Source organism: Diospyros lotus, chromosome 6 (assembly GCF_014633365.1).
Source record: "Diospyros lotus cultivar Yz01 chromosome 6, ASM1463336v1, whole genome shotgun sequence".
NCBI classification, from domain to species: Eukaryota; Viridiplantae; Streptophyta; class Magnoliopsida; order Ericales; family Ebenaceae; genus Diospyros; species Diospyros lotus.
This window is the reverse complement of record NC_068343.1, coordinates 33,381,206-33,397,636: the sequence shown is the minus strand read 5'-3', so window position 1 is coordinate 33,397,636 and position 16,431 is coordinate 33,381,206. Positions and strand designations below refer to the sequence as shown.

At 36.5% G+C, this 16,431-nt stretch overlaps 1 protein-coding gene across 3 annotated transcripts in view; it reads right to left on the bottom strand.

Moving 5' to 3' along the window:
• The window catches only part of LOC127804757 (ultraviolet-B receptor UVR8), a 118,515-nt gene extending 103,756 nt beyond the window's left edge, over positions 1–14,759 (bottom strand). For all 3 annotated transcript variants that reach the window (XR_008023722.1, XM_052341732.1, XM_052341734.1), the window contains exons 1-2: positions 14,257–14,759; positions 9,678–9,754 (exon numbers count right to left, since the gene is read on the bottom strand). Coding sequence is in view for 2 of the 3 variants with exons in the window: in XM_052341732.1 (XP_052197692.1) it covers positions 9,678–9,754; positions 14,257–14,569 (390 nt within the window). In the remaining variant the exon portion in view is untranslated. The remainder of the gene's footprint in view (positions 1–9,677; positions 9,755–14,256) is intronic.
• Positions 14,760–16,431: the final 1,672 nt, after the last annotated feature.

The following is a 16,431-nucleotide window of genomic DNA, read 5'->3' as shown; positions in this document are numbered from 1 at the left end:
TATGCATTTCATGCATCATTTCACTTCTCAAGAATATATAATTTTCCATGCAGCATATCGGCCCTTAAGGCCTCTCATTCACATGCATGTATACATATACATAGAAAAATCATTTAGCCATTCACTTGGCTTGAGCATCGCCTACCAGGTTTATGGCCACCTTACCCGCGTCAGGCGCTCTTTAGGATATCCTTTTCTCACCTCGCAATACATAGCCGCCACGCAAAATAATAAGTGCGCAAATAATAATATCATGTAATGCTCATGTAAGTTTCAAGTAAACATATCAAACATGCTATATTATTAGCAATGTTCCCATCATGATTATCATGCACACTTAGCCATTTCAAGATTATATCCTCACATGAGCTAATGGTATTTTTACCACGTGATTTAGCATTATTTATTGGGATTCATTTTCATACTATTTCTCGAGGTCCACAAGTTGATTACATGAATTCACCATTAAAAACCCATGATTTTCATTTTTAATTCCCACCATTAATTAACTTCCCCATTTTTGGAACGCTTACATATCCACGAGATGATTTTTGAAGCCAACTAAAACATCACAAGAGCTTTGGGGAAGAGTTACAAGCATTAGAAAAGAATCGGACCAAAACGAAAGAATTAATGCATTCTGTTGGTTGACCGAATGAAAGAGTTAGTCAACCGACTGAGGACTTAGTCAACCGATGAAGAAGAGTTAGTCGACTAAATAGGGACTTGGTCGACCGAGTAAAAACACTTGGTCGACTAACAGAAGCTTCAATTATCACTTGGTCGACCGACTGAAATCACTTGGTCGACTAACAGAAGCTTAAATTATTACTTGGTCGACTGACTAAAACACTTGGTCGATCGATTGAAATAATTAGTCAACTAACAGAAAGCAAACATATACTTGGTCAACCGATAGAAATACTTGGTCGACCAATCAAAGAACAAAACTCTTACTTGGTCGACCGATAGAAATACTTGGTCGACCAACTGAAGAACAAAACACATACTTGGTCGACTGATAGAAATACTTGGTCGACCAACAGAGGCCTGAAACTTAAAAATAACAACGATAACCCACAAAACTCAACATCCCAAGCAAGATACACCAAACCTTGCTTCTCTAACATTCCTAATCAATCAAGTGTCATTCCTATAAGAATTTAGGGTGAACTAGACCCTAACGAAAACTCTCAAAAAGACCCACCAATGATAAAACACCAAATTAAGGAAATGAGAAAATAATCCACCGATTAATATAAACTCATGATTAGATCTTCTAATAAAATAGAAGATTCGAAGACAAGGGAACCAAGAAGGAAACCAACTTGACCCAAGAGAAAAAGAACCCAAGGCTTACATTAACAAGGAATATCAACATGAACTTGCAATGAAACAACATAGGAGGAATAATAACTTGCATTTAGAATGAGAGCTTGCCTCCAAAACGAAACAAGGAGGTAAGAGAACTTGCATAACCAAAAAGAAATATAAGGGGAACTTGCCTTTGATGAAGAAAAATCCAAGGAGAAGAATGCACCCAGCTGCAACTTCACTTCAAGCTTCCATGGACATCAAAATGGAGAAGAAGAAGAAGAAAAGAAGAAGAAGAAGATGAAGTTTCTGCCGAAGGGAAGAAGAAAGAGGAAGAAAAGAATGGAGAAAGAAGCAAAAGAAGAGAAAGCATGGGGGGAGAATGGGCTGCACGTCCATCCCAACCACCCCCCTTGCGATTTTACCCTTTTGCCCACCTTGCACACTTACACAATTCAAAATATCAAATGCCCATTTTAGGAATTTCTCATTTTCCTTATTTCTTTCTCTTTTTCTTTATTCAACCTCATTATGAAATTCCCTAATTGCCCTCACCTTTTTCAATAAAGCAAAAATCATTTGGTCACTTTGCATTTTACAATTCTTTTCTTCTTTTCTTTTAATCCACAAAATACAAATATATATATATAATTTCATTTATTAAATTTCATCTCTCATATTTTACACACGGGCCTAAGCCCAATTCAAAAATCCACTCATACACTTACATGGGCCCAAGCCTAACTCATTGGCTCAATTAATTATAATGGCCCATTTCCATTAGCCCACCAAAAAGGCCTCAACATAACATTAAGCCCAATGGGCTTCACAACCATACAACACTTGCAATATAAAAAATCTCCTCTTGGGCTCAACCCAAGTTTCCAAAGACCAATCCATTAATTTAATACATCATTTATTTATATAAATTTTGCCACATAAAGATATGTACATATATATATAAATATATATATAATGCCCATGCCCAAATTACTAATTGCCCAATTCATTTTAGGCCCATGGGATTTCTCTAAACCCATCACATTCATGGACCTTAAACACTTGGCCCAAATGGGCAACCCAATTCATGAATTTAAATACATAAATTTTGACACATAAGAATATTTCCCAACATTAAATTTAATAGAACAAATCTCCAAATTTTCACAATTAAAATATTAATAAACTTCTAGACCCACTAACGGGTCGTTACACATACCATAGAGAGATGATGGAAGTTACATGGAAAACCATCTAAAGGAGGACAACTTGGGGGTCCAAAATCAAGCCTATATGGCTAGCAGTCACTAGCAGGCAGAGCACAAGCAAGGGGAACATAAGGAGCAGGCAGATGGCTTGGGGCAGAAATTGAAAAGCTAAGAAACTTTCTAGACTCTCTAGACAAGAAAGAAAAAGGTACATGTTCTCTTGCACTTACAGGTATGTCCTCTCATTCTTGACCCCTTTATCCCATTGTTTCATTACCTATAGCCCTTGTTCAAGCTCTAAAGAGATAACCCTGGAAGATGGCTCCTTGACCACTGTTGCTGGCCAAGGAGATATTATCCTTAATAACCATCTAACTCTCAAGGATGTTCTCCATGTCCCTAAACTCTTCACCAACCTCATCTCCATTCAAAAGCTTACCCTAGACAACAATTGCAGTGTTAATTTTTCTTCTACTTGCTGTGAAATTTAGGGACAAGGGTTGAAAAAGAGGATTGGGTTTGCTAAAGCTAAGGCTGACCTATACTACTTTGATGGATCAAATGGGGAGGAAAACAAGGACAAGGTGAATCTTGTGTCTTGTTTAGTGCAATCTAATAAGGACCAGATCTGGTTACATCACCATCGTCTTGGTCACCCTTCGTTTTTTACTCTTAGAGTTATGTTTCCAGCTTTGTTTAGGAGTTGTGATATTCAAGACTTTCATTGTCCTATTTGTGAATTTGCTAAACATTAAAGGGTGTCTTACCCTTCATCCAATAAACGAACCTCTAGTCCATTTCTCTTATCCATAGTGATGTTTGGGGCCCTGCAACTATTCCCAATCTTTTTGGGGCATAGTGGTTCATAATATTTGTGGATGATTGCACTAGGGTAATGTGGTTGTTTCTTATGAAAAACAAATATGAAGTGAGCACTATTTTTCCTAACTTCTATAACATGATTAGTACTCAATTTGGAGTGCCAATTAAGAGGCTAAGGACTGATAATGCCAAAGATTTTTTCAATCAATCCCTCGCACAATTTTTTTCAACAAAAATGAATTATTCATGAATCATCTTGTCCATATACACCCTAACAAAATGGGGTGACTGAGCGAAAAAATGGGCATCTATTGGCTGTGACTATGGCACTACTTTTTCACCATAATGTTCCAAAAAATTATTGTGGAGAGGCTGTTCTAACAGCCACTACCCTTATTAATAGACTGCCATCTCAAAACTCTTGGATCCTACTCTTCAACTTTTAAGCAACTATTTTCCTAATTTACATATATCTAACTGTTGGAAACCAAAAATATTTGAGTATGTATCCTTTGTGCATGTTCACAACCCTAATAGAGGCAAATTAGATCCCCGCGCTCTGAAATGTATTTTCATTGGTTATTCCTCCAGCCAAAAGGGCTATAAGTGTTACCACCCTCCTTCCAAAAGATTTTTTGTCTCGGATGATGTTACTTTTGTGGAAAATTCTCCCTATTTTGATCACTCTCATGACAGTAAAAAAGCTGGCGAGGGAAATCCAGTCATATCTCTACCTAATTTAGATCCTTCATCTCAAACTACCTCCTTACCAGGTCCGGTTACTACAGAGGATGCACCAGACAAGGCTCTAGAGGAAACCTCACCAAGTATTCCTCCCCTGCAGGTTTACTTAAGGCGGCAAAAGCTGGCTGCTAGCCCAGTGCAGATCCAAGAATCTAATTCCTCCCCTACACCTGTTACCAGCACTGACACCAGCAATTCTCTTGTGACACCAGCAAGTAGCAATTCTATCACTTCTATTGACTCCACTGCATCTATAACTGAACATCTTACACCTCAAAGTGACCCTACCTTTTCCCCCAGTGACCTGGAATGGCCTATAGCCCTCAGAAAAGGCACCAGGACCTACACTCAACATCCTTTACACCTAGTCCTATCCTACTCCAAATTGTCTACCCAACACAAAACATTCCTAACCAGCCTACACACCATTCCAATTCCTCACCATTTTTCCGAAGCAATAAGGGATGAGAATTGGAGAAATGCCATGGAAGTCGAGATGGCAGCCCTTGAGAAAAACAACACTTGGGAGCTAGTTCAATTACCTAAAGGAAAACAACCGGTAGGATGCAAGTGGGTGTATACAATCAAATACAAATCTGATGGGACCCTAGACCAGTATAAGGCAAGGCTAGTAGCCAAGGGATACACCCAAGTGTATGGCATCGACTATCTAGACACCTTTGCCCCAGTTGCAAAGTTAAATACAGTGAGAGTTCTCCTATCTCTTGCTACTAACCTAGGCTGGCCATTAATGCAATATGATGTAAAAAATGCCTTCTTGCATGGAGACCTACAGGAGGAAGTTTACATGGACTTACCACCAGGCTATAATAGTACAGATACTCGTGGGCAGGTAGTGTGCAGACTGAAAAAAGCATTATATGGCCTTAAACAATCTCCTAGGGCCTGGTTTGGCCGGTTTACCCATGTGATGCTTACCTTAGGGTATAAACAAAGTCAAAGAGACCATACCCTCTTCATCCATCACTCAGCCATTGGGGGAGTAACAGTCCTATTAGTATATGTGGTTGATATTGTTGTGACCGGAAATAATGAAGAAGGTATGACTAGATTAAAGAAATGCTTAATTAAAGAGTTTGAAATTAAAGACTTTGAGAGGTTGAAATACTTCTTGGGCATAGAAGTTGCACACTCAAAAGAGGGCATCTTTATTTCTCAACAAAAGTATATTGTGGACTTGCTAACAGAAACCGGGCTGCTAGGTTGTGAGGTTGCTACTACCCCGATTGAATTCAACCACAAATTGGGGGAGGTTCCAGAAGATAAAGAGGTGGAGAAAGAATCCTACCAAAGGCTAGTAGGGAAACTAATTTATCTAGCTAACACTCGGCCAGATATTGCATATGCAGTAGGGGTGGTCAGTCAATTTGTTAGGATTAGGAGCTCTTAGAAACTTATTCAAGACTTAGATTTGCCAATCTCTCAACACTCCTCACTCGAAAATCAAGATACTAACAAAATATATGAACAGCAATTGTAAAGCAGAAAGTAAATGAAGGAATTAGAACAATCAAACCATCAAAGAGGCAAAGAATTATCCTGGTTCGGACTGCTTTGAAGCAATCCTACATCCAACCTTCTCTCCGAGAATAAATCCACTAGAAACCAGTTTAAACAAGATACAAGAACCTCTCTTACTCTCCCTCACACAAGTTCGCTGCACTCTCAAGAGAATACAAAGACTAATTTTATCTCAAAGCCTTTCCCCCTCTCTCTTGCTATCTTGACAGCATCACTTGCATCTTGAGAACAATCAGAATGAATGAGAATGTTATATCTGGCTGCTAGCACTCGCCTCCTATTTATAAACTATAGGGAGGCGGCAATTACAAGGGTTTAAAAAACTTAGCCTCTACAAAAGACCAACATACCCCTCATAATAAAATAACTAAGTTATCTAATCTAACTTAGAATAAAAAACAGTCAGAAAAAATATCTTCATTCTAAAACAGGTTCTTCTCTTCAACTTCTAGAGCTAATCTTCTATGCAAAAACCCAACACAATTCATGCATAGTTCAAAAGAAACTCACCTTAGAGCAGTTTTTAGAATACTCCATTACTTGAAAGGGACACCAGGGAAAGGCATTATGTTCAAAAGAGGACGGAGTATGATACTCGAAACCTATACTAATGCAAATTATATAGGGCCAGTGGTGGATAGGAGATCTACATCTGGCTATTGTACCGTTCTAGGGGGTAATCTTGTAACTTGGAGAAGCAAAAAACAAAGTGTGGTGGCCCGGTCAAGTGCAGAGGCAGAGTTCAGATCCATGGCGTTGGGAGTATGTGAATTACTTTGGTTGAAAATTTTGTTAGATGATTTGAAGATCACTTTGGTGGAACCTATAAGACTATATTGTGACAACAAATCAACAATCAGTATTGCTCACAATCCTGTACAACATAATAGAACCAAGCATGTTGAGGTGGACCGACACTTCATTAAAGAAAAATTGGATAGTGGTCTAATATGTACTCCATATATATCACCTTGTGAACAACTTGCAGATATTCTCACTAAAGGGTTGCCTATAGCTGTGTATCAAAAGTTGACTAGCAAGCTTGGAATGGATGATATCCATTCTCAATCTTGAGGGGGAGTGTTACAGATAAAGGAATTTATCAGCTAGAAGATAAGGAGTGGCGGTTAATGATAAGAAGATAAGGAAGCATGAAGCCTAAGAGGATAAATCAAGTTTAAGTTTTAATGTTTTGTATAAATCTGTAAATTATAGAAGATTATTGTTCCTACTTATTAGGTTGTTATCCATTCCTAGTTTTTAGGAGATTTATTAGCATACTCCTTGTATATATAGGGTTTCATACGCATGGAATAAACAAGAGAGGATTTCTATTCTATCTAAACTCTCTCTCAACATATACTAACCAAAGTTTCAGGTAAAGAGAATGCAGTTGACATGTTTACAAAAGTTATGCCTATCACAAAACTAAAGCATTGCATGAAGATACCGCAGGTAATTCAAGATGTTGAGTAAAGAAGAGCATGGCAGTATGGGAGGGTGCAGGTAGTAGTCCTAAGGAAGCCTAATCTAACTCAAATAGGTGGAGAATTTGTTAAATCATTTGTCTTAGATTAGTTAAAAGGCTTGGGAGGATATTGGTCAGGGATATATTCAGTATTTCAAGGGTTTGTTACCTTGTAATGTCTGCTCCTTATGTATTATAAATAGGGGGTTGGGAAAGGGGGGACTCATTTGAGACATTGATTTTTCTATCTTGAGCGAGAAGAGATTGAGTATGTGCTGCGTGTGAGAGAAAAGTAGTCTGGCTTTATAATCTCAAAATTATGTATAGCCTGCGTGTATAGGGCTGTGAGAGAACTGTGAGCAGTGCATGTAATCATCTACTGTGTTTTCAAGATAGTGGAAGAAAGGCCAAAGGCAGTCTGGACGTAAATTCTTCATTTAGAGAACTGAACCAGGATAAAATCCCAGCTTCCTATGTGTGTTTGTTCTGTTTTTATTCTTTTCTATATTATGTGATTTTTCTTTCGTGTGTGGAGTGTTTCCTACTATTCTTGCGAATTGAGAGATTGATTGTGTGAGGCGGAAGACTAGGATTACAAATAGGATCGACGGATTAAGTTTCTTGGGGACAATAAACATTTCAAGGGGGGGAAATTTGTCACATTCCAAGGGTATTTTTGGTTTTTTGTAATTTTGGTTTTCTGTTTTTAATTTCCATTTCTGTTAGGATTCTTTGTCATATAGCTAGAGGTTGTTAGGATATTTTTCCCTTTTGTCTTTTTCCCTTTTTGTCCTATAGCTTAGGTGGTTACATTTTGTCTTTTCCTTTATTGTCTTGTAGCTAGGCAGTTGCTGATTGTGAGGCTATATATTAAGCCTCAGTTGTATGGAGAAGGCTGGCATGAATTGATGAACGTTCTCTGATTTCTCCCTTATGTTCTTTCTCTCCCTCTCTTCGAATACTCCTTCTTGTTCTCTCCCTCCCAATTGATCTATCACCCAAATTCTTCTCTTAGTATTCCCGATTTTCCTTTCATTCCCTAGCTCATCTCTAAGGGTGTGACAATGGTGACCACACTTTATTTGTGAAACACTCAGGTAAGGACAAGATTATAGTCCTATTAGTCTATGTTGATGATATTATAGTTACTAGGAGTGATAAAGAAGAAAAATTGAGCTTGAAAACACAATTGGCTCAAGAATTTGAAATGAAAGAGCTAGGGAAACTGAAATACTTCCTTAAAATTGAAGTAGCATATTCAAGACAAGGATTATTTATATGCCAACAAAAGTACATTCTTAACTTTCTTAAGGAAACAAGTACCCTTGGATGCAAACCAGCGGCCACACCTATTGATCCGAATCATAAAATGAGCCCGGACAGCAAGGAGGGAATAATCATTGATAAAGGGCACTACCAGAGGTTAGTAGGAAGATTGATTTATCTCCCACACACTAGACCTGATATTGCTTATGTTGTGGGAGTACTTAGTCGGTTCATGCATGATCCTAAGGAGGAGCATTTACAAGCAGTTCAGAGAATTCTCAAGTACTTAAAGGCTACTCAAGGAAAAGGACTTTTGTTCAAAAAAGAAAGTAATCTAATGGTAGAGGGATACACTGATGCTGACTCTATAGGATCTCTCATAGACAGGAGGTCAACTACAGGTTACAACACTTTCATAGGAGGTAATTTGGTTACTTGGAGAAGCAAAAAGTAAAATGTGGTAGCCAGGTCAAGTGCAAAAGCAGAATGTCATGCTATGGCTCTAGGTGTTTGAGCTTTTATGGATCAAAATAATTCTAAAGGATTTGAGGATTGATAGTCGATCGATGAATCTATACTGTGATAACAAATCAGCTATCAGTATAGAACAAAATCCAGTACAATATCATTGAATGAAGCATGTAGAAGCGGACAGACATTTCATCAAAGAAAAAATTGACAATAGACTCATTACTATCCCTCATGTAACATCAAAAAACCAATTAGCTGATGTTCTAACCAAAGGATTATCCACTTCTAAATTTCAAGAGATTACTGGCAAGCTAGCAATGGAGGATATTCACTCACACACTTGAGGGGGAGTGTTGGAATAAAGGGAAATATAAGGCTTACTCAGCTGATTGGCTAATTAACTCACCAAGGAATGCAGAAGATTATGTTTCCTAATGCAAATATAAAATGTACAGTCAATTAGTTTCTTAATTGTTTATGTTTCCTAATTCTTTATGATTATGTAATAGTTAGTTTCCTTAGAGGATAGATTGATAGTTTCCTTAGAAGTTAGATTGAATGTTTCCTTATGAAAATAGATTGATAGTTTCCTTAGAAGTTAGATTGAATGTTTCCTTATGAAGGTGATAAGATTCACCTTATATACATCTGTAAATATGTGCTGATTGAATAAGAATTCAGCAAATTTCTTCAGAGTACACAATGTTGGATAAAAAGAAAAGAAACATCAGTGATGATTCTTTGCCAAAGCCTACCAGTCCACACACACAGCATTTGATTACTGTCGAAAACAATCAATACCACAGTTAAGAGAATGCGAAAGTAAGGTCAAGATGGCATACAGCTGTGTAACTTTTATGATCCGATATGCCTAGCTGTCCAAAATCATTGAGACCAGTGGCATAGACACTGCCACATTCTGTGGAAAAAAAAATAAACATAAGGAAGACCATTTTATAAGCATCTACCATGAGGTGCAGCTAAATTTCATAGAAATTCATCACAATTGGAAGAAACTCAAGGGATCGAGACCTGAGTCAAAATCTAGCACAGTTATAGAAACTAATAAAAGCAATATACAGGTCGTTCCATGGAAGATGTGCAAAATCATTGTGAAATATATATCCTGGATCTTTCATTTAAAAAAACCCTTCAGGTTAGAATTAATATACAAGGATATCAGCCAAAAAAAAAATACATGGGATCAAGCCATGGAATGCCCCCAGTAGTATTGTAAGAAGTTTAGTTGGAAAAAGCATAATTAGGAATGAAACAGGTGCTACAAAAACTATACAACCACTGTCAACCATTCCCTCCTAGGATGTGCATGTGTTTATAACAAACAGAACCAATTTAACCCCCCACATGCTGGGTGCTGATTGATCTGTTTAAGTAGATAGGAATATTTGCAATAACAAACCAGACAAGTGAATAGACAAGTAACTATATCAATTAATGCTATCACTAAAGACCATGTGCTTCAAGTAAATATGTGTTTTATGTTTTTGCAAATAAGCCATATGGACTGAGGAACTCCAACCCCTCAAATATTGGAAAATAAAGGATCTTTCTCCTAAAACCATGTTTTCTCTCTTTGCTTGATCAATCCCCCACTGGTATTTGTAGATTATATATTGAATGCATTTCTGAAGTCTTACCATAAATCAAATATCAGGTTTAATGCATCTCCCAAATATTTGGAAGATTCTTTTGAAGTTACGTCAAGTATAATGAAAGAATGAGGATGATATGGAAAAGCATGTCGATTTGCAAGGGTTGTAAACATCTTACTTAAAGTGTATCACATCTTTCTGCATAGCCCAATAGATCTAGCTGGTGGTATGATTCTTCCCTTCACAATTATACATCAGTCATGCGATTCTTCCAACATTATGCCTCTTCCTTTCAGAGGCTCTTCAACTCTTAACTAGAACTAGAATTACTAAGTGAGGGGATTTGGGCCTTGTTTTTCTTAATGAAGAATGATGACCCAGACTTCTACCTGCATGTGGTCAATTAAACTGAATATAAAATCTTTCCATAGGATACTGCAGTTTGGATAGACTGAATATAATCCATCTTCAGTCCAATTCTCTCTTCTGCCCTTTCTTCTCTTTTTCTTCTTAACTTCAGAAATTTGTTAAATACTTATTGAAAATTATGGAATGTTAAGCCTCACACCTGCCATGTAAGCATGACCCTTTTATTTTTCCATAAACAAAATTAATTAGTCGTTCAAGGAATATGACCTCCGGTATGCTAAATGCATAAGATAAAGAACAATTAAAAATCTCATCTACATGAAACAAACAGAGTATATATCCACATGTGTAGAAAAAGACAATCGATTAGCAAAAAGACAAAAAAAGGATGATCAAAACAAAACTTTATAAAAATACATCAAAAAATCTAAAAATTGGCCCAAGGATGGATTGCAACGTTGCAGCCTGGGGGAGGGGGGGGGCAGCTACACCAGATGCTTATAAATACCCATCAAGCAAGGGTTCCTAAGCATCAACTTGCAACACAAATCAGGTGAGGAAAAGAGATTGAGAGTGAGAGGGAAAGAGAAATTGACGGTGTACAGAAATCAATGGCTTTTGGTGGTTTGAAGCAAGAACCAAAGGAGGAGGAAGAAGAGAAAAGAAGGACTTAATGGTGTCTCATTGACAATAGAACTCTTCAGAAAACATAGGTAACTCCTTTGCTCAGTTTCTTCCACACGATGCATTGTCAGCGACCACACATAGGCCTGACAGCTCCAACTACATGGCATCATGTGAAAATAAATTATTTATCACTTTTTATTTGATATTATATGACATCTTAAAATATGAAATAAATTCAGAACTTAGGTAGAAAATTGATATATTGAGACTTATGAAAAACATATTTTATATTGTTAGCAAGTGGTTGTGTCATATTGTAGATAGTTCATAAACTTGGGATAATTGATAACTACAATCTTAAGCTGATTGATGGTTGTCTTTGATTGATTGATAGCTATTGTCGAGAATAAAAACAATAATATAAAAATAAAATTAGCCCTCTATCGAATAGCTTAAGCTTTTAGATGAGATGATGGTTAAGAATTCAACATGGTATTAGGGTAGGAAAATATCTTGGATTCTTGAGTTCAAACCTTACTATTAACCCAATATTTAAATTGTTGCACGTGTTTGAAAAAATTATATGGTAAAGCCTGACCACATATGAAAGAGTATTATTAAGAGTAAAAATAATAATAATATAAAAGATAAAGTTAACCTCTATTTTATAAAGTTAAACTCTATCTAATAGCTTATAAGCTTTTAGATGAAATGGTGGTTAACAATTCAACAACTATAATCTTGAGCTGATTGATAGCTGTAATTTTGCTATTATTGATCCTAATTCTATCCTTATTTGAAGTAATAGTATAAATATGGGGATTAGAGTTTCAGACAAAAATAACCTCCAGCTCTTTCTTCACCGTGTAAAATGTAAACCCTAGGGTATAGAAGCTTAGAAATCAAGACTCGAGAGAGATAGTAAAAGAGAAATATACTGTAGGAATTTGGTTCATTAAAGTATGTCAACCAACAACCGAAGATGCAATACATAAGCTGTATTTATACAGCCTTAGAACCGACAGAAAGACTACCGCCACAAGCATAAAACAGAAACTAAAACAGCAACCCTATTAGAATTAATGAAACAAATATAAAGAGAATGCTATCTGAATACAACATTCTCTTCAACACTCCCCTTCAAATCATGCTCCTGCACTTGCTCTTCAGTAGAAAATGTTCTGTGGAATGCTGTCATTGCTGTTACTCGCTGAGTACCAATACTGACAGGGGACCAGGCAAGATTAAGCTTACTGCATAACACCTGAAATCTATCCCTTGGTAAACTCTTGGTTAAAATATCAGCCACCTGGTCAGACATAGGAACATAGCGAATTTCTACGTCACCTTGTTCAACCTTTTCCCTCACAAAATGCACATCAACACCAACATGCTTCGTCCGCGAGTGGAAGACAGGGTTTTCAGCCATGCTTTTTGCTGCTAAGTTGTCACACCATAGAACTGGAGTAGAACTGGATAACCCAACTCAGCAAACAAAGACTTAAGCCATCAAATTTCCATTACTCCCAAAGCAACAGATCTGTACTCAGCTTCCCCTACAGAACGAGCAACAACCGACTACTTTTTAGAGCCCCAAACGATAAGATTTTGACCAAGATAGACACAAAAGCCACTAGTACTTCTTCGAGTGACTTTACACCCAGCATGATCAGCATCAGTATTCTCTTCAACACATCGTTCTTCTTCCTACCACTTTTCTACAGATTTTCCACTAGTTTTCATTTTTCAACCTGGTATAAGAGTGTTTGTCCCTTTCTTTCATGTTTCTTCTGTATCCCATTTCATCTTTTTTGGGACAGAAAAGAAACAATACATCATGCTAATGTCAACATGATGCCATGTTACCACTACCCCATGTTACGAAACCAACAGGGATGCCTCCTTCCAACAACCAAGATCATATTTCTCCAGTGATAAACAGCAACCAGCAACTAACAACCCAACCTATACTCATTGCAATTCTAAAAACTCACTAGTTATGGCCTGGTTTATCAACTCTATCCAACCACACATTGCTCATGGTCATATGCTATTAGATTCTCGATGGAAGACTCAGAACATTGTTGCTCAAAACCTATTCAAAGTTGGTAATAATGCCTAGATTTATGAGCTCCAATAATAGATTCTTGAGAATAATTACATTTTGCCATCAATGTTTGAGCATCTCAAAGGCCAAATAGTGTAGTGTACTAAATGCATGATGAGTCATATATCTACTTTCCAGCACATAACAATCTGCAGGAAGCCATGTCACACTTTTTGTCACAATTAGACTGCTCCACATTCTTCCCAAGCACATGCATAATTTGTTGAATACAAAATACATTTACAACATACTTATCTTCAAAAACATAAAAAAGCATGGCCACTCCCAAATGACGTAGATCTTTGATTCAACATCATAGTTCCCAATTACAAAGGAGAGACAAATCACTGATTATTCAATAACAAAATAACTAAAAACACCCAAATCAGTAGTGCTAGCAAAACTGTCCCGGATCAAGCATTTACCATTTGATCCCTATAAGCCACTTACCAATCAACAGGTATGTATATGCTTGTTTGGAACTAGAATTTGTCAAGAAAGGAAAATCAAATTACCATAATTCATCAAAAGGCTGAAGCAATACGAGGGAAAAATTCAACTCAGAAATTTACAATTCTGAAACTCAATTAACATATGCATTTAATCACTGTGTGAAAAATAAATAAACAAGAAAAACATTGAAAAGATTCATTCAGCTACAAGTGAATAAATGTGATCGAAGAAAGAAGAATGTGGATCAAACACCTGTGAGAAAGAGGGTATGAGCACCGCCACAAGCAATACTGCGGAGGCTCTGGGAACCGAAAGCCGAGCAGAAAGCAGGGCGCCACTGAGACTCCAAGCCCCCAAGCCCCAGTCTTCCGTAATCCCCGTTACCCCACAGAGCCGCAAACCTCTTTCCTCTACTCGGTGGTGGTACTTCATCTTCACCAATCGAAATCCATCTCCTTACCCCACTAAACCCTAATCCTGAATTTCCAATTCCGAGGCTTCGCGCAGATTTGGCGCTTCTTATGCAAGCTCTCATCATCGTCGTCGTCATCAGCATTCCAAACATCCAATTAGATTGTGTTCGTCAATCATCGGAAGATCGAGGTGAAGCAACCAACTAATTTATTAATGGCTAGGTACTTCTGCAACGTGTTCTTCCCCCAGGCGGGCAACGAAACGTCTAGAAGCAAGCAGTTGCCGAATCACTGCGGTTTTTCTTTCTCTATCCTCCAAAGTACAAAGAATTGATTGAGCGATCATCTATCATGCACGTAAACCGCTAGGGGTGTGTTTTATGCGCTTATAAAAAAAAATTATATCAAAATGTAGAGAAATATTAAAATATATTTTTTTAGTCATTTTTATAATTTAAAAAATATTTTAAAGTTATTTATTAATATTAAGAAAGTATCATAAAAATCATTTTTAATTTAAAAATGCATTTCCAGAGGTTAGAGACGAAAAAAGTTTTTCTATATTATATAATATAAAAATCATATATTAAATTTCAACATATAATTTTTATATTAAAATTTATATTTACAAATGGCCCTTATATATTTTTTTTTTTACATTTTTTTTTGCATTTTTTTTTTTTTTTAAATTATCATTTTCTTTTTTCATTTCATATCATATCCATTCTCTATTTCCATTCCTTGCAATCTAGGTGATTATTGTAGAAGCCCATCTAAAATTTCTATGACAGAATATATTGTTAGTGCTTTAAGATTATATATTACAATAAATTAATTAGTGTTAATAATAGATTACATTATTAGTCTTTTAAATCGTGTATAAATTAATAAGTGTTAATAATGTTTGCAAATTCAAGTCTAGTTTATGTTGGTAACATGACAGAAATTCCAAAATTTTGACTCATACTAGGGTATTTTCCAATATTGAGGGGTCAGCCATTGCTTCGCAAGCCAAGAATGGTGGTGTTTTTTTTTATCAGCTTGCAAATGTAAAGGAGATAGAAGTTATAGTAGCAGATCTTTCTATAATTTATTTAGACTTTGACATGGTTGAATCAAAGACAATAGAACAAATTCACCTTTACGATTACAAAAGTAAGATGGTCACAGGGGTCTCTTTGTGGATAGGGGTGTTAGAGCTCCCAAGCTAGTTAATTCGGGTAGTACAACTACTTTTGGTACTAATTTAAAATTAGATTATGAAACTAAGAACATTGTAATAACTACTGTTATATCTTATCAAGCGCTTGGACCAAAAGAGGATTCAAGCATCAATAGTTTAAGCGATGTAGAGATTGTTAGTAGTCATGGAATAAGTCTCTATTCAAAACAGTTGCAAAAGAATGCTTCTCCAAGAAAAAAAAATTTACAGATGAATTCGGAAGCTGTTGAATAGTCAAAATTAAAAAAGCTAATAAAAGAAGAATGACATATGCTAAAATCTACCATATTAGAGAAACACTCGATATGTAATGTTCAACGTCCTTAATCTAGTAGTAATAATACAATGAAGGCGGAGGGCAACAAACATAGTGATGGTTGGACCCATGCCAACGAAGATAGGGCTAAAAAGGGGAAGAATGTCTTTCCTCATGTTCCCTTAGCAGAAAAGTTCAAACAGTTCATGAAGATGTCAAGCAAAAGTTACACAAATAAAAAGTATAAGGCGACAACTAACAACCATAGAAAGCACAAGGTATTTGAGGTTGGAGATGAAGTTGTGATATTCTTAAAGAAATAACGGATTCCAACAAGAAAGCAGAACAACTCAAGCCAAAAAAATATGATCATTACAAGATTACAAAGAAAATCAATAATAATGCTTATGTTGTGGATTTGCCTAATCATATGGGTATTTCCAAACATTTAATGTGACAAATATCTCTTTGTACTTGCCAAATGTGGGTTTGTCCCACCCGGATCAAAATTCGAGATCGAATTTTTTCTCAAGTGG